Source organism: Mobula birostris, chromosome X (assembly GCF_030028105.1).
Source record: "Mobula birostris isolate sMobBir1 chromosome X, sMobBir1.hap1, whole genome shotgun sequence".
Classification (NCBI taxonomy): domain Eukaryota; kingdom Metazoa; phylum Chordata; class Chondrichthyes; order Myliobatiformes; family Myliobatidae; genus Mobula; species Mobula birostris.
The window spans coordinates 80,807,206-80,831,025 of NC_092402.1; the positions used below are offsets into that span (position 1 = coordinate 80,807,206).

General features: G+C 41.4%; 1 protein-coding gene across 1 annotated transcript in view; it reads right to left on the minus strand.

Annotated features, from left to right (window-relative positions):
• fam171a2a (family with sequence similarity 171 member A2a) overlaps positions 1-23,488 on the minus strand; it is a 293,993-nt gene extending 270,505 nt beyond the window's left edge. Inside the window, exon 1 of the mRNA XM_072248783.1 lies at positions 23,165-23,488. Within this exon, the coding sequence (XP_072104884.1) occupies positions 23,165-23,255 (91 nt within the window). The 5' untranslated portion in view covers positions 23,256-23,488. The remainder of the gene's footprint in view (positions 1-23,164) is intronic.
• Positions 23,489-23,820: the final 332 nt, after the last annotated feature.

Sequence of the window (23,820 nt, forward strand, 5' to 3'; positions counted from 1 at the left end):
AATATAAAATATACGTCACCCCAGACTACACTAAAGTGTATCCCTGCCTAATAGGGGTCAAAAATAATGACAGTGTTGCTCGCTGCACTGTTTGCAACAGTGACTTTTCTATTGCCCATGGTGGGTTAAGACTATAAAAGACATGTTGAGGTGAGTTTAACAGGTGTCATTCATTCATTAGCATAGCTAATATTATTTAAACTAGCTGGCTAGCTGCTAAGGAGCTACTCTATTGCAGGCATCCCACCTCTCCCGGAAGTTCCGGGAGTCTCCCGCAAATTGATGGTGCTACCTCCCTGAAATGAGTTTTTGCAGGGTGAGATGTCTGCATTGTGGCAGCAGCCAGTCTATTTCAGTGATGTTGAGCAAGATGTGAATATATCAGCCTGTCTCACTTCACTCTCTCACCCTATACACTTGCTACGGTCAGTACATGCTGAGTCCTGATATAGGGTCTCGACCGTGAATGCTGACTGTCCCTTTGCTTCCACAGATGCTGTTGACTTGCTGAATTCTTCCAGCAGTTTATATTTTTCCAATCATCTTGTGCCTACAGAACTTTCCAGGTCTTCAAGAAAGCCAAGGAAAGTTTTCTAAGCATTACTAATAAAGCACTGCCCCATACTCTGGCACACATTCCCTGTTAACCAATTGCAGGAAGGGGTCCTCCATACCCAGACTGGCAGTAACATTTTTATCTAGTGCGTGATAAGGAAAACTAGACATAATTTCTAAAACCACTAGCAATTAATGTAATAAACCACCTGTGTTTATATAAAGGATTCCTGATCATAGAGACCAGGCAAAGGCAATCCATAGTGAAGGGGTGAGAATGTGGTTCATTCAAACTGCAGCAGCAAGGAGGTCAGCAGAGTTCAGGCTGGAAGAATGTGAAGGTCGATATTGAGATGTTTGGTACAGCAGTTAATGAACAGGCTGAGAAATGAGATTTGGATGAGCTTTGATTTATGAAGCTTGCTGGTTAGAATCAGCCAAGGAGAGAATGTTGGAAATGCTGACTGAAACATTTTTCCCCCCCTCTCTGCAAAGGCCATCTAACCAGCACTTCATGTATTTCCAGCAGTATATCTTTAACTTCTGATAACCATCTCATTGACATTTAGCACCAGATAGACTGAGGAAGGAATAGAAAAAGCAGTGTCATAGATGTAGCAATTATGATGGGCAACAATGCTAGCCTACCCAGCAACACACACATCCAGGAAAGCACAGTGGTGTTGCTAGCAGAGCTGCAGTCTTGACTTGGGTTCAATCACAATCAGATTTGTTTTCACCAAAACATATGATGTGAAGTCTACTATTCTGCGGCAGTACAAAGACACAATTACTAGAAATTACTAAAATAATCTGTTAAATAACTTATGAACTGTAGTGTTCATGGACTGTTCAGAGATACGACAGCAGAGGGGACAAAACTATTTCTGAATCATTGAGTGTCTCTCTTCAGGTTCCTGTATCTCCTCTGTGATGGTAACAACAAGATGATGACACAGCCTGGGTGATAATGGTCACTGCTTGATTTATGAATATTTTCAACTTTTAGTGGAAGCATCTTAACTCTCTGGGGTACAATCTACAAATCAATTTTTCAATGTAATAAAAAGCACACCACTCCCTCCCCCCCCCAATTAGAAGTACACTAACAAAATAACCACAATGCAACTCAAACAGCTTCATCATTTTCTAAAATTTCATGCAATGCTTTCTAGAAATGTATCCCTTTTCTAAATCAAGGAATGGCAGTCATGGAGAAGGTAATTTTATTTAAGTTTACATTTAAGAACACAAGAAATAGGAGCAGGAGTAGGCCATCTGGCTCACCGAGCCTGCTCCACCATTCAATAAGATCACAACTGATCTGTCCGTAAACTCAGCTCCATCCATCTGCTTTTTCCCCATAACCCTTCATTCTCCTACTATTTAATAAGTGTACAGGTTAGAAACACAATCATAATAAAAAGTTAAACTCTTGTAATACAGGTTCAATTATTCAGGGTGATGACTTTTCATCCAGAAACCCACTTAATGATATTATGAAGAGTGCAGTGGCCAGGTACGAGTGGTGAAAGAATAGAATTTGTGGGAGTAACCAAAGACAATGCATTAATCATGACACTTTTAATTAGAGCCTATACCTTCTCATTCAACACTGGATATCCGAGCAGCATCATAACAAAGGTACGTAGAGAAGGGGTAACGTTGAGGTAGAATAGGTCATAATTCACACTCACGGAATGTAATCTCCTCTCAAACCAGTGGGAAGGGCGAAATTACACCAGTGCCAGCAAAGTTTACCAGATCCTTCAAAATAATCCATTCTAACAGACCCACTGTAAAAGCATCAAAGTAATTTCTCTAACAATTCAAAAAGTCGAGCAAGTTTATTCATTAAAATACATCAGAGACCCTGAACTAAATCTATTAAATACTATGTAGCCCAGCAGCCAGAATAAACCATGTAACAATACAATGAACAATCAACACTAAGGCAATACAATCGCAAAGGACTACCAAACTTTACTGGTTGCCTCAGTTATTAACAAGTGGCAGTTTACACAAGGGACATGGAGCATTGGCACAAAAAGATGCTCGACTGCAGGAATAATTTCTTCCATGCTTTTTGTCCTCCTTCCATTCACCCATTCCTAAATGTTCTCCTACTCTCCCTCATGGACCATTGAGAGGCATCAGACTTTAACGGATGAACAGTGTAAGTGCAAGGTCCCAGGCAGATCAGATGGTGGGGAAAGTGGTAGATGTGGACTTCCAGTAAAATAGCACAAAGGGGTAAATAATTATGAAAAAAATTGCACTATTCCCCAACTCACTAAATTTTCAGATGAGGAATCAGAGAGGTTGATTTGGGCATCCATGCTTCAACATTCAGCTCGGGAGGCATTGCTGATCAACAATTTGCATATGGGGCTAAATAAGCAACATCCAAACTTCTATAGTAGATGCTGTTAGAATATAAGGCACCATAAGTAAAGTTAAGACCAAAACAAATGAAAGAGGAGATTGAAAAGAAGAGATATTCTGGGCATTAAAGTTCACAATTTAGTCTCAATGCAAAATGGTTAACATCATAACTAATGTAATAAATTAGTTTATGGAAAGAGATGCAGAATATCAAAAGCAAATCTGTAGCAACTACAGAGTGGATCTCTCTGCACCTTTGGATCTGTAGGATGGAACTTGAAGGATGCAAGGTGGGATTAGCTGTAACAGAACAGAAGAGATTGTAGGGTACAGGATAACAGAGCCTTGCAAGTGGACAAGCTGAACAAAAAACTAACTGTTCCTGACTCAAGTTACCATACAATTTTAAAACAGGAAGAACAGCAGAAAGTTACGAGCCAGAAGGAAGACATTCAACTGAATGAGTCAACACTAGCTTGAAGTACAAAGCAGTCTAATTGAACTTTCAACCCCTTAGTGCGCAGTTCTATAGTTGTGCACATCAAGTATTCAGCTACATACTTTTTAAAATGCAGAGAGGGTTTCTGCTGCCCAGGCAGTAATTTACAGACCTCTACTACGTTGCAGAAAGGAAAACAAAATTTTCCTTCTGACAATTTCTCAAAAATCTTTTCCCTATAATATGTTTGTTACTACTGCAGGAAACAGTTCCTTCCTACCCACTTGACACTTTATATAAGCTTTTCTAACAGCCCCACCACATTTCCCCAATATCCTGGAAAGTGTCCAGTGCACCCTCTTGTGCAATCCACACTCACCCTGCAATATAATGTTTATAACTGTTCACAGTATCCCATCTCACCTTTCCAGAAGCAAGGACAACACCGCCCCATCTGTGGTCTGCTATTTTGCATCTCAACGAATGAAGTTCACCAGTTTCTAATATAGTTTTTGCATAGTTCCATCCCTTACCTGCCTTTCACACTATACCCTTCTCTGGATTACAATTCATTTGCTCAGCAAGTAAAGCAACAGTTGTATTAAACTCCAGGTACAACAATGGAGGCCATGTACATCTAAAATATATAGCAATCTGAATACCAGGCTCCTGAATCAATGAGTTCAGCTGAACCAAATGAACCTGCTTCATCCTGATCCAGCTCAAGGTTATGAAAATGCCTGGTATATGCAAGAAAGCAATTTGATTAATCATTATGCTTGGTCTCTGTTCAATGTATAAACTACAATCATTACAGGGAATGTTATTCACCAGCAATTAAAATAGGAATGCTGAAAGATTTTTTTTTAGCTTCCTACAGAGAAATATACTTCCTAATATGTATTGGCATTTGAAGCTGATACTTCTTCAATCCAATAATTAATTTATGTTTTTAGAATAACAAAAGAAATCAACACTTGCCTCAGGATTTGGAAATTATCAGTACCAACTATCTAGTCTGATAACCTCCAAATATGTATTTTTTTGTGCAGGAATCACAAAACATTAGCAGGCAGGTGTGGCAAATGGGGGGGGGGGGGCAAACAGGACTTGGGCCTTAATTGCAAAAGACTTTAACAGTTAGTAAGTTTTGTTACATTTGTACAAGGCATTGGTGAGGATACACCTGGAGTACAGCATGCAGCTTTGGTCTCCTTGCTTTTAAAGGATACAGTGGCTTTGGAGGTAACCCAAAAGTGATTTGCCAAGCTAATTGTTGGAATGTGAGGATTGTTCTATCAAGAGGTTAGACAGCTTGCCTCAATGTGTTGCATTTAGAAAGAAGGGTGACTTTAATCGAAGAATGCAGGATTCTAAGGGGACATAACAGGGTAGATGTCAAGAAGTTTTCATTAGTGTGAGAATCTTGAGTGTCACAAGCTAAGGGGGATTTAAAACTGAAGTATACAGAAATTTCGTCTCACAGCATGATGGATCTCCAGAATCCATCACTTTTATACAGGTCATACCTCCTCTAGAATCGATTCCATAAGACCATAAGACAAAGGAGCAGAAATCGGCTATTCAGCCCATCGAGTCTGCTCCACCATTTTATCATGAGCTGATCCATTATCCCATTTAGTCCCACTCCCCTGCCTTCTCACCATAAGCTTTGATGCCCTGGCTACTCAGATACCTATCAATCTCTGCCTTAAAAACACCCAATGACTTGGCCTCCACTGCTGCCCATAGCAACATATTCCATAGATTCACCACCCTCTGACTAAAAAAATTTCTTGGCATCTCTGTTCTGAATGGGCGCCCTTCAATCCTCAAGTCATGCCCTCTTGTACTAGACTCCCCCATCATGGGAAACAACTTTGCCACATCCACTCTGTCTATGCCTTTCAACATTCGAAATGTTTCTGAGGTCTCCCCTCATTCTTCTAAACTCCAAGGAATACAGTCCAAGAGCGGACAAATGTTCCTCATATGTTAACCCTCTCATTCCTGGAATCATTCTAGTGAATCTTCTCTATACCCTCTCCAACATCCGCATATCCTTTCTTAAATAAGGAGCCCAAAACTGCCCACAGTACTCCAAGTGAGGTCTCACCAGTGCCTTATAGAGCCTCAACATCACATCCCTGCTCCTATACTCTATTCCTCTAGAAATGAATGCCAACATTGCATTCGCCTTCTTCACCACTGACTCAACCTGGAGGTTAACCTTAAGGGTATCCTGCACGAGGACTCCCAAGTCCAGTTGCATCTCAGAACTTTGAATTCTTTCCCCATTTAAATAATAGTCTGCCCGTTTATTTTTTCTGCCAAAGTGCATAACCATACACTTTCCAATATTGTACTTCATTTGCCACTTCTCTGCCCATTCTTCCAATCTATCCAAGTCTCTCTGCAGACTCTGTTTCCTCAGCACTACCAGCCCCTCCACCTATCTTCATATCGTCAGTAAACTTAGCCACAAAGCCATCTATTCCATAATTCATATCATTGATGTACAATGTAAAGAGAAGCAGCCCCAACACTGATCCCTGTGGAACACCACTGGTAACCGGCAGCCAACCAGAATAGGATCCCTTTATTCTCACTCTCTGTTTCCTGCCAATCAGCCAATGCTCTATCCACGTATGTAACTTTCCCGTCATTCCATGGGCTCTTATCTTGTTAAGTAGCCTCATGTGTGGCACCTTGTCAAAGGCCTTCTGAAAATCCAAATATACAACATCCACTGCATCTCCCTTGTCTAGCCTACTTGTAATTTCCTCAAAAAATTGTAATAGGTTTGTCAGGCAGGATTTTCCTTTAAGGAAACCATGCTGAGTTCTGCCTATCTTGCCATATTCCAAAGATCTAAGATGCTATATTTATATAGCATCCTTAAAACAGTAAAAAGCTGATAACACAAAGTGGTCATAGAGGAGGTGACAAAATCACAGTTAAGGAGGAAGATTTAGAAGTACAATTTAAAAGAATTGGAGAGATTTAGGAACAAACTTATCGATCAGGCAGTCAAAGGTCTGATCACCACTGACAAGTGATGAAAATCAAACCTGAGAGAGAATCAACCTGAGGATGAAGTGCTGGTTAAAGTTACATGGTTAATGGGCAACAAATCAGGCCGGGATCTCAGAATCAGATTTATTATCACCAGCATGCGACATGAAATTTGTTAACTTAGCAATAGCAGTTCAATGCAATACATATAGGAAAAAAATAATAACTAAATTACAGTATACATATATTGAATAGATTATAAAATTGTGAAGACAGAAATACTATATATTAAAAAAGTGAGGTAGTGTCCAAGGGTTCAATGTCCATTTAGGAATCGGGTGGGAGAGGGGAAGAAGCTGTTCCTGAATCACTGAGTGTGTGCCTTCAGGCTTCTGTACCTCCTACCTGATGGTAACAGTGAGAAAAGGGCATGTCCTGGGTGCTGGGGGTCCTTAATAATGGACGCCACTTTTCTGAGACATCACTCCTTGAAGATGTCCTGGGTACTTAGTAGGTTAGATGGAGCCAGTTAAATTTACAATCCTCTGCAGCTTCTGTGCAGTAGCCCCTTCCCCCACCCCGCCATACCAGACAGTGATGCAGCCTGTCAGAATGCTCTCCACAGTACATCTATAGAAGTTTTTGAGTGTATTTGTTGACATACCAAATCTCTTCAAACTCCTAATGAAATATAGTCGCTGTCTTGCCTTCTTTATAACTGCATCGATGTGTTGGGACCAGGTTAGGTCCTCAGAGATCTTGACACCCAGGAACTTGAAACTGCTCACTCTCTCCACTTCTGATCCTTCTATGAGGATTGGTATGTGTTCCCTCGTCCTACCCTTCCTGAAGTCCACAATCAGCTCTTTTGTCTAACTGACGTTGAGTGCCAGGTTGTTGCTGCGACACCATTCCACCAGTTGGCATATCTCACTCCTGTACGCCCTCTCGTCACCACCTGAGATTCTACCAACAATGGTTGTATCGTCAGCAAACTTATAGATGATATTTGAGCTATGTCTAGCCACACAGTCATGTGTATACAGAGAGTAGAGCAGTGGGCTAAGCACACACCCCTGAGGTGCGCCAGTGCTGATCGTCAGCAAGGAGGAGATGTTATCACCAATCCACACAGATTGTGGTCTTCTGGTTAGGAAGTCGAGGATCCAATTGCAGAGGGAGGTACAGAGGTCCAGGTTCTGCAACTTATCAGGAATATGGGAATGATGGTATTAAATGCTGAGCTATAGTCGATGAACAGGATCCTGACATAGGTGTTTGTGTTGTCCAGGTGGTCTAAAGCTGCGTGAAGAGCCTTTGAGATTGCGTCTGCTGTTGACCTGTTGTAGCAATAGACAAATTACAATGGGTCCAGGTCCTTGCTGAGGCAGGAGTTCAGTCCAGTCATGACCAACCTCTCAAGGCATTTTATCACTGTCGATGTGAGTGCTACCGGGTGACAGTCATTAAGGCAGCCCACATTATTCTTCTTCGGCACTGGTATAATTGTTGCCTTTTTGAAGCAAATGGGAACTTCTGCCCATAGCAGAGAGGGGTTGAAAATGTCCTTGAATACTCCCACCAGTTGGTTGGCACAAGTTTTCAGAGCCTTACCATGTACTCCATCGGGACCTTCCACCTTGCGAGGGTTCACTCTCTTTAAAGACAGTCTAACATCGGCCTCTGGACAGAGATCACAGGGTCATCAAATGCAGCAGAGATCTTCACAGCTGTAGTTGTGTTCTCCCTTTCAAAGCAGGCATAGAAGGCGTTGAGTTTATCTGGTAGTGAAGCATTGCTGCCATTCATGCTATTGGGTTTCGCTTTCTAGGAAGTACTGTCTTGCAAGCCCTGCCAGAGTTGTCGTGCATCCGATGTCACCTCCAACCTCGTTCAAAACTGTCTCTTTGCCCTTGAAATAGCCCTCCACAAAGCTTACCTGGTTTTCTGGTACAGACGTGGGTTGCCAGACTTGAGTGCTACAGATCTAGCCTTCAGCAGATGACGTACCTCCTGGTTCATCCACAGCATTTGGTTTGGGAATGTACAGTAAGTCTTTGTGGGCACACACACATCCACACGGGTTTTAATGAAGTCGGTAACAACTGCAGCATATTCATCCAGATTTGAAGATGAATCCCTGAATACAGTCCAGCCCACCAATTCAATGCAGTCCTGTAGGCGCTCCTGTGCTTCCCTTGTCCAAACCTTCTTGGTCCTCACTACTGGTGCTGCAGTCTTCAGTCTCTGCCTATACTCAGGGAGTAGAAGTACAGCCAGGTGATCAGACTTTCTGAAGTGAGGGTGTGGAATAGCACAGTAGGCATCCTTGATGGTGGTGTAACAATGGTCGAGTGTGTTGTTTCCTCTGGTATTGCAAGTGATCGGTTGATGGTAATTGCTTAGTGATTTTTTTTTCCAGACTGGCCTTGTTAAAATGAAGGCGTTTGGGTGCACTGTTTCGTGCATGTTGATCCCATTGCTCAGATCATCTAAAGTCTGATTTACTTTGGCCTGAGGTGGAATGTATACTGTTACCAAAATGACCCTGGAAAACTCTCGTGGTAGTAAAAAGGACGGCACTTAAATGCTAGATATTCCAGGTCTGGTGAGCAGAATTGGGACAGCACTGATATATTTGTGCACCAAGAATTGTTGATCATGAGGCATACTGAAAACAAAAGTGAGAATGTTGAGAAGGTACAGCTGGACCAAGAGTCGATACAATACAATCCCCGAGCATAGGGTCATTACTGCATTGCTCAACAACCTCAGCTGCACCACACCAATTCCAGTGCTCGTTTTCAGAGAGAAACAAAAAACATTGGAACCCATTGATATATGTATTGAAAATGTGAATATCGGATTACAATACAAAGACTTCCACCACAATAAAGGCTCAAAGATAAAGGCACAACAATATGAATACCCGACGCAGGCTGGGAGACCGCTTTGCTGAACATCTACGCTCTGTCTGCCAGAGAAAGCAGGATCTCCCAGTGGCCACACATTTTAATTCCACATCCCATTCCCATTCTGATATGTCTATCCACGGCCTCCTCTACTGTAAAGATGAAGCCACACTCAGGTTGGAGGAACAACACCTTATATTCCGTCTGGGTAGCCTCCAACCTGATGGCATGAACATTGACTTCTCTAACTTCTGCTAATGCCCCACCTCCCCCTCGTACCCCATCTGTTACTTATTTTTATGCACACATTCTTTCTCTCACTCTCCTTTTTCTCCCTCTGTCCCTCTGAATATACCCCTTGCCCATCCTTTGGGTCCCCCCCCCCTTGTCTTTCTTCCCGGACGTCCTGTCCCATAATCCTCTCATATCCCTTTTGCCTATCACCTGTCCAGCTCTTGGCTCCATCCCTCCCCCTCCTGTCTTCTCCTATCATTTTGGATCTCCCCCTCCCCCTCCAACTTTCAAATCTCTTACTCACTCTTCCTTCAGTTAGTCCTGATGAAGGGTCTCGGCCTGAAACGTCGACTGCACCTCTTCCTACAGATGCTGCCTGGCCTGCTGCGTTCACCAGCAACTTTTATGTGTGTTGCTTGAATTTCCAGCATCTGCAGAATTCCTGTTGAATGCCTGATAATTCACTTTCAACAAATTATTAAAATGTTGAGCCCACAATTAGCAGTAGATACTCCTAGAACAGGGGTTCCCAACCTTTTTTTAATGCAATTGAGCCTTACCATTAACTAAGGGGTCCATGGACCCCAAGTTGGGAAGCCCGAGCCCCCGTCTTAGAAGCTGTAATATGCAGAAATAATAGAGCAGGCAGAAGGCTCGTGTGTCTTTTTCCACTGCTGAGAGGCATGTAAACAATGATGAAACTTGACAACTCATTACATTTTCTGCACATGCCTACTGCATCGCGATTTCATGTAGCAATCCAATGAATTTTCTCTCTGAAATCCATTCTCCCCCACCATCCCATTAAGTTTGTTTGCTGCACCGACATTTGCAACATGCACATTCTCCATCTGCTCAATCACTGTAATATATGCAAAAAGCAGCTTCCTTTGAGTTTTCATTTAATGATCTGTACATGCCTCATGGCCTGTTCCCACCATCTATTCCCACTGTGGCCCGTTGGTAATGCACGGAGTTAGGAGATTATGGATTCAAATCACACTCGGAAACCTCACAGCAATGAGGCAGCAGCATCAGATGCAACGTTAAATCTACTTGGGTCAATTATTAAAGATTTCCGTGACATTACGAAGAGCAGGGAATTGCTTCCTGGCATCCTTGTCAGCTCATGACGGAACTGCTATTTCTGTCCTTCATTTCAGTCAGCGCATTATGCCTGCAACATTGCATTCCTGAAATTCAGAACACCTGGAGGTCAGGTGCATCTGAACTTTCACACTACCACTGGATCACTGCCAGGTTTGGGACAACTCCAGGTTTTCCCAAGCTAAGTGGCCTGGTCAGTATCTGATCCCTCAGCTTTTCACCTGTATTTCTGATGGTTCATTCATTTTGATGGGTCAGCAGCCTTCATTAAAAGAGCAAGCAGCAGTGGCTGTTTTTTTATTTCACTTTACATTCATTTTTTCCAATAAATTTGGTAGTTTAATCCATTAAACTAGCTTTGCTTTTTTTTTAAAATGGTAATATTAATTAAATACAATTCAACTGCTTTGAAATGCCTATAATCAGGACATTTGAGATAATCATACAAGACTCCCAAAAGCATAGAATGTTAGAATATGATTGGGTACTCGAGGCCGAGTCTATCCAAAGTTTTGGCATCGACGTCCCACATAAAGCATCCCATTTCATGAGGTACCCGTAGTAGAGAGAACTCCAAGAGTTATGTAAGCACAGGTGGTGAGGACACATTTTCATGGTATACACATGACTACAAGAAAAAGCATTTGCTAATCTGATAGTCTCTTGACAACTAAGGAGCACTACAGTGTGCTCTACTGAACAAACAATACACATCTATAGAAGTACAGGTTTCCCCCACCATCCGAAGGTACAGCTTTCCTATGAAATGGTTCGTAAGCCGGAATGTCGTAAAGCGAAGCAGCAATTACCATTTATTTATATGGGGAAAATTTTGTGAGCGTTCGCAGACCCAAAAATAACCTACCAAATCATGCCAAATAACACATAAAACCTAAAATAACAGTAAAATATAGTAAAAGCAGGAAAGATATGATAAATACACAGCCTATACAAAGTAGAAATACTTCTCTACAACGGTTGCCTGCACAGATCTCCATAGCGAAGATCTCACGCAAGTGCTGTTGGCATAAACGCACTCTCCAGTAACCTTTAAACTATGAAGCTGCCAAATCTACCAAATAACACGCAAAAATACAGCCTATAAAAAGTAGAAATAATGTATGTACAGTGTAGTATCACTTACCAGAATCGGGACAGCACCGAGCACACTGATGATGGTGTGTTAGACTGAGTCGTCGCAGGTTGGGTGGTGCAGTGGCCCCCACCCTCCAGGCCACCGAGTGGTACATTGTCACAAAGCATGCAGGAATGCAGCGGTAGCCGGGAGGCACACAGAATATCTTTAAGAAAAAAGCCGAAATAAGTATGCTAATTAATTAGGTGCTGCCCAGCACGTAATTGTCGGCCCAGATCAGTGCCGATTTCATTGCCTCTGATCTGGGCCGACAATTACGTGCTAGGTGTCACCTAATTAATTAGCATGTTTATTTCGGCTTTTTTCTTAAAGCTGTGCGCCTCCCGGCTACCACTGCATTCTCCACGAATCGGTACAGTATCTGTCCGGGGCCCGGGGGTGTCATCTCATTGTCGATCAGGGCAGGCAGCCCATCTTCTCCTATGACTGCCTATCTTGATGTCGAAGGTAGAGGTTCGTCGTCTGCTGTGGCTGATGTGGAAGGCTTGCTTGACTGCTGAGCCTCGTGCATTTTTCTACCATACAGTTGTTTGTAAGCACTCAAACCATCCTGCAAATATCTCCTAAACCTACGTACCCTTTCAAAATTAAAGTCATACTTCATCATTGCAGTGAAACTCTCACGCAGTTGCTTCACGTTCATTTCGCTACTGCATTCGGTTTCAATTGTTATCCTTTCCTCTTCCAATTGCATCAGCTCTTCATCTACCAGTTCTTGGTCATGGGATGCCAAAACCTCTTCATCATCTTCATCAGCTTCCACAAGCCAAACTCACTTTGACCTTGCTTCGTTCACCACGATCAAAACGCTTAATTATGTCTAGTTTTACGCTAAGTGTAACACCCTTACTCTTTCAGGCTTCTCCGACACCTTAGAACTCATCTTGCTAACGGCTGCTCAATGCAATGTGTTTAAGCAATGCCGTTCCGAATCCGGGGGAGACCGGCTGCTCGGGGCGTGCGCTGCCTTTTATCGCACGCTGCTTTTCTTCGTAACAGTGAAAACACCTTCTGAAAGCGAAAACGGGGTACTAATGTCGGTCTTTCATAACAGTGAAGTTTCGTAAAGCGAACATTCGAAAAGCAGGGGACACCTGTACCTCCACACTAATAATGGACAGTAACCTAATCATTGCACCTGTTACAATTCACTATCTTTCCTGCCATTTCAATGATTAGTACTACAAAAACACTCTCAAATTCCTTAACATAAACATTGCTTCCCATCTTTACATTTTGGTAATTACAAGTACTATTTGATGAGAAAGATTGTTTCCTGTCATTCAACCCGTACAAGCATTTTTGTTTGCAAATCATGTGCATAGTTTATACACTTTTTTTGAGCCTAAAATACCATCTAATCAATGAATGCTTTAATTAAGAGGAAATGACAGTGGTCAGAACTGCAAAACTATATTTGCATTAAAAAAGATTACTTGTATTCACTACACCTTCCACAATGCAGGATGCCCAGAAATAGTTCAATGAAAATCATTTTTGAAATACACTACCCTGTGGTCATGTAGTGAAATGGATCAACCACGACATAAAGAGATCCATAAACAGAGAGCTAAAGGAGAGTTTGTGCTCTTGTTGACCAAGGGATAAATATTGGCCAGAAATAGTGCATAACCATGAGGGTAGGTGGAATTTCTGCTTATTTCTTCCAAAATTCAGACCCGCCCCCCCCCCGCCCCAAACACTAACTGGCATTGAAATTTATTCCAATAGACACCAAATGGTCAATCATAAACATGCTGCCAAAGAAAACAAAAACTACTTCACCTAATCCCATGTCCCAACTCTATAGCACAGATGGGATGACTATTAGAATCTATTGGGAGGTTCTATGTTTTAAATGCCCATGTATCAGGAGAAGCCTATTAACATATGAGCATCAAACTCAGACCAAAAAGCTGCCACATTGTCATGGGGCACATTATCTGCATAGGAGTTGATCATTTCTCAGAAAACAGACCAAAAACATATTTGAAAAGGAAGGAGTGCTTCCTCTAAGTAATTGTGGGGAAAAAGTAGTACAGGGAATATTTCCTCTTGAGAAAAAAAGATTGCAGGAAGAGCAAATTTTATTAAATAGCTAGCCAATAACAAATTAACAGAGATGAATAAAGTCCAAAAACTAAACTGTATTGATAGGTTAATGGACCACCAAGTTGCCTCTAATGTGTAGGTCAGTGTTAGAATAAAATGAAATTAGTATAGGATGAATGCATTTGGTGCTCAGTGAGGGTTTGGTGGACTAAAGGCACCATTCCATGCATTTTAGGAAGACTAAGCATACACTGCTCCCTGTTACTATTGGTGGTGAGGGTGAGGATGTGGTGAGAACCTACAAGTACCTGGGGTGCACCTGGATGACAGACCCGAATGGAGCACAGAGGCTGTGTCCAATAGGAGCTAGAGTTACCTCTACATCCTGAGGAGTCTGAGGTCCTTTGCAGTATGCAGGCCTCTCCTTCACATGTTCTACCAGTCTGTTGTCACCAGTACAATCTTCTATGTGGTGGTGTGCTGGAGCAATGGCATCAACACAGGTGATGTCAACATACTCAATAAACTGATTAGAAAGGCTGGCTCTGTTAGAGGAGTCAAACTGGACACACGAAAAGACCATAAGACATAGGAGCAGAAGTAGGCCATTCAGCCCATCGAGTCTGCTCTGCCATTCAATCATGGGCTGATCCAATTCTTCCAGTCATCTCCACTCTGCTTTCACCCCATACCCTTTGATATCCTGGCTAATCAAGAACCTATCTATCTCTGCCTTAAATGCACCCAATGACTTGGTCTCCACAGCTGCTCGTGGCAACAAATTCCACAGATTTACCACCCTCTGACTAAAGTAATTTCTCTACATCTCTGTTCTGAATGGACATCATTCAATCCTGAAGTTGTGCCCTCTTGTCCTAGACCTCCCTACCATGGGAAATAACTTTGCCATATCTAATCTGTTCAGGCCTTTTAACATTTGGAATGTTTCTGTGAGAGCCCCCCTCATTCTCCTGAACCCCAGGGAATACAGCCCAAGAGCTGCCAGATGTTCCTCATACGGTAACCCTTTCACCCCTGGAATCATTCTCGTAAATAGTCTCTGAACCCTCACCAATGTCAGTGTATCCTTTCTAAATTAAGGAACCTAAAACTGCACACAATACTCCAAGTGTGGTCTCACGAGTGCCTTATAGAGCCTCAACATCAAATCCCTGCTCTTATATTCTATACCTCTAGAAATGAATGCCAACATTGTATTCACCTTCTTCACCACTGACTCAACCTGCAGTTATCCTTCAGGGTATCCTGCACAAAACTTCCAAAATGCAATTCTCTGACTTTTGAATTCTCTCCCCATCTAAATAATAATCTGCCCGTTTATTTCTTGCACCAAAGTGCATAACCATCGTATTTAACAACACCGTATTTAATTTGCCACTTCTTTGCCCATTCCCCTAAGCTATCCAAGTCTCTGTGCAGGTTCTCTGTTTCCTCAACACTACCCACTGCTCCGCCTATCTTTGTATCATCAGCAAATTTAGCTACAAATCCATTAATCCCATAGTCCAAATCAATGACATAACGATTAACATACTGGAGGCTGCGGTAGAACCCGTTAGGCTCTATAATGAGTCAATCTATAGCCAGGGAAGTGATGACCCCCCCCCCCCCCCATTAGACCATTTGAGGTAACTTATTTCACTGGACAACAAAGATTTTGCTTCTTGAATACCTTTAGGTGTATCTTATGAATTTTGGGCTACTGATCATGAAAATCACCATGAAATTTCCCTATCACGCACCATTTTTTTTGAAATCACTTATGATTATTATTTCAATTCATAATTCAAGTCAATTAGAATGTTGCCTACAATGTAAGTTGAAAAGTTTCCTATCTTGACCAGGCATGCTTAGGCAGCGCAGCTGCTGCATGGCAGGCCAGGTTTTAGTCATAATTATTGGGTTCAGGACTGTATGGATGGAATTTACTATCACCAGGCACAAAAATTTCTATGAAGGATTTTGATATTTGAGACGGATGCTTCCCAGAATAACTGATGCCAAGATTAAGGAAAGCATTTTTGCTGGTCCACAAATCAAACAGGTCACCAATGACAGGCAATTTGAAGACTTTCTAGTGGGACCGGAGAAAATCACATGGAAGGCATTCAAGGAAGTTGTTGAAATTTTTCTCGACATCTACAGAGCACCAAGCTACATGCAGCTGGTTGAAAGCATGCTTCAAGCATATAAAACCATGAAATGCAACATGTCACTAAAGATTCATTTTCTGCATTCCCCTTTAGACTTCTTCCCTGTAAATCTTGGTGCTGTCAGTGATGAGCATGGTGAAAGGTTTCACCGGGACGTTGCAGTCATGGAGAAAAGATACCAGGGCAACTGGAATCCATCAATGCTGGCGAATTATTGTTGGACACTTAAGCGAGAAGCCTCAGACACTGAGTACAAATGAAAATCATTAACAAAATTTTTTTTAACTTAGTTGAACTATTGCAAAGCATCAGCACCAATATGCAATTAAACACATTATATTCAATAAAAGTTAATTTGTTGTTTCTCCAAATTCCTACGTGATACAAGTAGTCTGAAATTATATTTGTGTTCATCGTCAAGCAGTCTAACAAAAAAAAAATTCTGAGGAAGCAACACTTTTGGAAAAAATTTGTTGTCCAGTTTTTTTATTCTTTCTTACTTCTCTTCTAATATTTGCATATCTGTGCACTTGTAATGCTACTGTGACACTGCAATTTCCTTTGGAATTAGAATCAGAATTCTGATTCTAATCCCAATTATGGTATATGTATATTGAATAGATAAAATGCATGCAAAAACATACTGTATATTAAAAAAAGTGAGGTAGTGTCCAAGGATTCAATGTCCATTTAGGAATCGGATGGCAGAGGGGAAGAAGCTGTTCCTGAATTGCTGAGTGTGTGTCTTCAGGCTTCTGTACCTCCTACCTGATGGCAACAGTGAAGTATCTATCTAAAATACTGCTGTTGCATGGTTACTTTTGGTCTAGCTCACATGTATGTGGATTGCTCTCAATTCACTCCTAAAATGCATACACCAAGTGCTTGAGCAATAAAAGAGTGGTGACAGACCAGAATTTGTGAAGGTGAGTAAAAAAAAGTAATACAAACTAAAGAAAATAAAGAAACTATGAAATTAGATTGAGTTTAAAAACACATAACAGCAACAAGATCTAGATTAGAACAGTCATAAATCACAGACAATATCAGTAGCATTAAATAACTCCCTTGCACGTAGATTTATCAAGAAGATAATATTCCAAAATAAAGACCAAAAAAGTACTTAGAGATAAAAAGAGGATTGGCAATTGATAAGCACATCAAACTTAGACAAGATAAAACCTTCTGTATTGCAGACAGCTTCAAATACTGGCAAAACAAGAGGAAGGAGGATTCCATGGGCAGAGGTGTTGGGATTCTTAATTGCAAATTGCATTCTCCGAACCAAGTACAAACTCTAAACCTGCAGATGGCATCAAAAGAAAGCCTGCAGTAAATAAAATAGGATAAAAATAAATGTTCATGTCAAAGTTCAATTTATTATCAAAGTACATATATACGTATCACCATATACAACCCTGAGATTCATTTTCTTGTGGGCATACTCAGTAATTCCATAATAGAATCAATGAAAGACCGCACCAAGTTAGGTGTTCAACTAGTGTGCCAAAGAGAACAAACTAGGAAATTCAAAAAGAAATAATCATAATAATAATAAATAAGCAATAAATATTGAGAACATGAGGTGAAGAGTTCTTGAAAGTGAGTCCATAGGTTGTGGAAACATTTCAATGATGGGGCAAGAGAAGTTATCCCCTTTGGTTTAAGATCCTGATGGTTTAGAGGTAATAACTTCCTGAACCTGGTGGTGTGAGTCCTGAGGCTCCTGTATCTCCTTCCTCATGACAGCAGCGAGAAGAGACCATGTCCCGGGTGGTGAGGGATCCTTGATGATGGGCTATATTCACTACTTTTTCCATTCAAGGGCATTGGTGTTTCCAGGCCAGTGCCAGATGAAGCGTTTTGGTTGAAAGAACAAAGGGACAACAATACTAGGAATCTCACCTAGTGGAACAAAGGGCTTGGGGTACATTGGAAGCAATGAAAGTATAAAGATTTATTTCTAAAGGGATGAAATTTACAAACGGCTATGTTGAACAAGGATCTTGGTTAAACTCCACTTGGACTATCCCTGGACAGGACTTTCCTTCATATTAATAAAAGGATATAGCGACATCTGAGAAGGTACAGAGTAAATTCACAAGTATACATTCTTAGTGCTGATATATTATCATCGTGATTAAAAAAAAATTAAGATTGATCAGCATTGTGGGGCTGCTGGGACAGCATAGCTTGAAGGGCAGACTCCATGTTATATTGCTAAATAAACAATCAAGTATCAGAGGAGGATGAACAGACAGACTTCTCCACAGAAAAGAAAACATAAGCCACGTTGGGCTTCATAGAAATATTAAAAGATCAGAAGGTCTAATTCAGAAGGCAAAGAAAATATTTCTACTTGTGGGGGAAGTGAAAACAAAGGATTATAAATGTTAGGTGGACACCATTATGTCTAGTAGGTCGCTCAAAAAAAGTTTCTTCAGCCAATCAGTGGTTCTGATGTGCAACATATCACCACTAAATCAAATGGCATTGAATCACTTAAAGAAAGCAAGAGGAAAAGGTTAAGGAAATATTGATAGAGTTAAAGAGCTAGGAGACACACAGATCATAAATACTACCACTGAATAATTAGACCAAAAGTAAACATATAGCAACAGCGTTTGTATTGCTTTAACGTGATGCAAGTGTATTACTACACTGCTACATTCAGGAGCTAGATGTGATGCAAATTTTGATTTGGAACCAGGATTACAAGAACAGAGTAGTTTCATATCAGGAACTTGTAGGTGTAATATGGATAGCAGACAGATGGAACTACCTTTACCCAGCACTTTCTACACCCTCAGGGAATTCCAAAGCACTTTACAGCCAAAAGCATTTTTGGAGCGCTATCAGATTAGTCCTGTGGGTAAGTTGACAGGCTGTCCAGACAGCATTGGCCAACAGTGAAATGACCTGCACAGACAGACAGTATTAGGAACCAGAAACCTCAGATAGTGGATGGAAATCTAAAACAAAGAATACTTACCATGCAATGTCTATGGAGGGATATTCAGAGTGGACAGCCCAGGGCTTATTCACCTGAAATATTAACTCTGGTTCGTTCTTCATAGATGCAGCCTGACTAACTGGGCACTTCTAACATTTGCCATTTTTGTAATTAAGTTTTAAAGGATAAATGGAGCTCAAGACATGGAGACTTCCTTATCCTACGTGTTCATTTAGTGTCTCAACCAAGAGACAGCACATTAACAGACCAATATTCTCCTCTGGAACTAGCCTGAAATACTACACAGGGTAGCACCACTCTGGGTCACATGTGACAAAGTCTCTGGAGTGATACTTGACCCCCATACTATCCTGCCTGGCTGTGCTACCAGATGAACCTTTGCTGATATTCAGGGGATGTTGTCTACTCATGAAAATAAATAAATCACCACTGATGCAGAACTTTCAATTTGGGAACAATAATTGATGATCAGGGACTTATTTCAAAAATTAACCATTGCACCAGTTATGCTTCTTGTTTCATTTAATTGTTTCATCTCAGTTCTTTTTGATGGGGAAAGAGAAAGCACACTCAGTAATAATGCACTGGAAATGATTCCCACATGTCAGGGATTTCATACACGGTCATGTCGGTTGGGTTCTCATTAAAGTAGTGGTGGGGGTGGCTCTGAAGAGAATGAAATCAACTTGTTTTAACTACCTTCTTTGTACAAGGAGAAATGTTCTGTGCTTTGTTACTCAGTGTTCATGCTTGGTATCAACAGCTGCATGTAAATCACACATATCAGATGATAAATTTGCATAATCCATTGGATCCTACCTGCTGTGCATTAGCAAAACCCCTTTTTAAATACACATTGAATGAAAGTGATAAGAATCTCACCAGCTAATTTTCAATTCCGCAATTTATTTGAAGAGCATTGCAGTTGGTTATAGAAATGCAAACGTGCACACTTAGCATTTAAATAAAGTATCTGCAGGATTACTTGAATTGGCAAAGTAGAGAAACAAGACTCCAACTGCTGGTAAATGGAATTGGTATAGATGGGCATTCAGTGGTCAGCATGGACATGGTGTGCTGAGGGTTCATTTCTATGTTGCATAGTTTCATCTCAAACAAAACCTGTGGACATGCTACACTGGCACTGGAATGTGTGCTGACACTCCATTAGTGTTGTACTGCTGTCAACACAAATGATACATTTCCCTGTGTCTGATAAATACATCTGAAGTTAACTTTCTATTATTAGCCAATAGTCTTCTTACAATTCAAAAGCCAGAAAATTGAGCTGTTAATTTTAAAGAAATTTGCCAATTTAATTTCCAGGTCCACCTCAGACATAATGAAGGCTCAATATAACCAATGTTCATGGGAATGGCGAAACAATTCCTGCTCTGGATTTGGATTGCCAAAAATGGACAATTAGTAGTCTACTGCAGGATGATTGCATTGCTGCCTCCTAAAACTGGCATGTGCTGCCCATACTATGCCATATTGGTTTAATGCAACATAGCTATTTCAGGATCTGCTCTGCAGTTGCATACAGCTCAGATTTGTTTGTAAACTCCACCAAAAACAGGTGAAAGGTATTTGGATTTCTCCATTTCAATAGCTTCATAATAATTCTTTTTTTAAATGAACTCCTTCTTAAACTGTTTTGATCTGAATTCTAAAATTTCCATTTCACATTCTTGTATCATAGTCACTACACCCAATGTTCCCCTTTTTTTAAAAAAAAAGCTGTGCGGACCAACCATTGCTCTGAGCAGGAAATTTACTATTTTTCTTATATAAACACAGCCTGAAAACAGTGTTGCACTTTAAATGCTTTTTGTAATATGCACATTATGAATATTTAGAATGAAAATCACTAACATAGATGCAAAAATTAGTTTAGCATAATTTCAAAATTATATTATACAAAAGAAAATTCCAGCTACGTGGCAACAAAGGCTATGAGCGCGGGAGCATTTCAGTTACTGCGCAGCTTAGAGGAAATAGTGAATGCTGATAAAGTTGTTGGGGGGGGGGGTTTGCACAATATGGCCTGCTGCAATCCGAAAGCATTTGACCCCAATAAGACCCTAACTCGTGAAGCAAGCAAGCATAGTAGGGATGACACAGAATGATGCAGACCATCGAGATACTTACTTCCAGCAAAAGGAAGCACGTACATTACAGAACAAAAGTGGAAAACATGATGGAATGAAAGGACGATGGAAGAAGCCAATCTAATGCAACACAGCTAGCTTTAAAACATTGCACACATCTTGCTTTTCTGTTTACCTATATGTGAAAGGAACACTACAGTAAAACATCATCTTGTCAACACCTTCGATTTTAAATTAGAAACATAAATAAACAGTTTGTTTCTTTTCTGGGCACAGATGACTTCTTCCTCCTCTCCACATCACCACCCCTATACATTTTCTCAGAGAGAAATTTCCCCAGAAATCAACTGCAGAGCCAGGGACAGTAGATAGCAAGGAACGAAAGGAATACTTTGGTTACTCAGAGGATTTGTTGTCCTTGTACTAGAAACAGAAAGTTAGCCAAAAGCGAAAAGAGGAGGAAGTCAAATGAAATGCTGGCTTTAATTGCACAGAGGTTGATGAGGAGTGTTAAGAGTACAAAGATAAGGGAAGTTTTTTTTTTGAATTGGACTGGGGTTTCATGAGAGCAAACCTGGAAATAACAGATTGTATCTCAGTAATGAAGGAAAGACTTGCCTTCTAATTGGCGTCACAAAGATTCACTAATTCCTGAAAGTAACATCTTAAGGGGAAAAAAATTAGCAGAATGACCTATACATTAAAAGAATGAAAAGGTGTATGCATTGCAAGGCACATCAAGGATTGACAGAAGAGTATTGTGTTGTATTGATAGGAGAGGGGGCAACATTGTCAGTATAAACAGCCAGCCCCTAAAAATGAAGGTGAGGGTGAATTTCTTCTCTCAGAACAGCCCATTCCATTTTTGGGCTGCAGTTTAAGCGGCAATATTGAGGCAAGAAATTAGCTCATTATGAGCTCATTGATTGGAAGTGCAGGCTCACGCGACGGGAAGACCTCTTCACACAAGAGGAGCTTGAGTTTTGACTGGAGCTTGGGACCAACTGTCACTCTATTGGTCAGGAACACGAGTGGGCGGCCAGAGAGGTGGTGGAAGACAGTTTACTGAAAATAAGATTTTGGGGGAAATATTTTTCATTCAAACTTAAGAAGCGGAAGTAGGCGCTTGCCAGTCAGCCCCTCAAACCTACTCTGTTAGTCAATAGGATCATGGCTGACCTACATCAACTGCAATTGGCTAACCCCTCCTCAATGTTAGTACGCTAAAGCTCGGATCACAATACATCTTCTGCACTAATTATAGCATTTTACCACCAAAGCAACCCCACGACTACCACTGAAACCATTTATGGTCTTTTATTTTGAATCTTAACATAGCTCACGATATTTGGAATCATTTCAAATTGATGAGTTCCACGAATAGAGAGCAGTTAATTATCTTCGACTCGAAGGGACACAAGGGTTTCCTATAAAGACTGGAATGGCCAACTGTTCATTTTTTCTCGGGGAACGTTCACTGGCATTTTGCCGACTTTTACACACCTAACTCTAGATCTGCATAGTTGAGAGTGGTACACTTTTAAGAAAATCTCTCCAATGCTTATGAATTTGCTTACACATACACAGAAGCCATCACTCTCAGATGCAGAACAATCCGCTTGTTACACACCCTGTTGACAATACCAACAGGATGATTTATACTGAAATTCATACGTTCCAGTTGACTTTAGCTGGTGAAACTCTCCGAACAGTGACCTCCAGCCCCACCCAAGACAAAAAAAATAGGCTAAGCTTCAAGAAATCAAAAGCATCCCTTCGCCGTTAATTAATTGGAGGCAAGGGAGCTTGTGTCCCCGTCCCCCTGTCCTGCTCGTCATTGTTCACCTCCCCAGCCGGCATTCCTCCTCGCCGCCGGGTAGCCCAGAGAGGAAAGTGCTATTGTGCAGCAGCGAATCCAGACCGCTTGCTTCTCGCCTCCTCGTTGTGAAGCGAGCATTGCAACCGACCGCCCATCAACTACCTTTGAGAATGAGCCCCATGCCCCTAATGGTCTCCCCGAAACGTGTTGCATTCATTGTACTGGACTCACCCTGCACGTTTACCGCTTTGGTGTAGCCTCCCCGTACACTGCAGCCCAACAAGCACAGAAAGCAGAATCTCAACGCCGCAAGAGGTGGCATTATTACAGGGACATCACTGGGTCGCAGCCGCCGTCTCCCTCGGATATCAGCCACCCATCTGGACTCCCTAGAAATCGCCGAGACTGCTGATCCCGAATCCCTCCTTCTCCGACCCCTCCTCCCCTTCGCTCTTGCGTAATGGTTTGTTTTAAGCCTAGTCTATATTTCTGCGGTAACTGGACGTCGTAACCTATGCAAGTAGGCTACGCTTGTTGTGAGCATTTATACTTGTTTCTTGCTGTGTCTGCGTATCTCGGCACGTCACGCATGCGCACACACCTGCCCGCGCAAGGCTTCATGGTCATAGTAGTCTCACATAGTCATAGTCACAGTCATAGTCATACTTTATTGATCCCAGGGGAAATTGGTTTTCGTTACAGTTGCACCATAAATAATTAAATAGTAATATGTAAATTATGCCAGGAAATAAGTCCAGGACCAGCCTATTGGCTCAGGGTGTCTGAGATTCCAAGGGAGGAGTTGTAAAGTTTGATGGCCACAGGCAGGAATGACTTCCTATGACATTCTGTGTTGCATCTCGGTGGTATGAGTGTATATCTGGCTG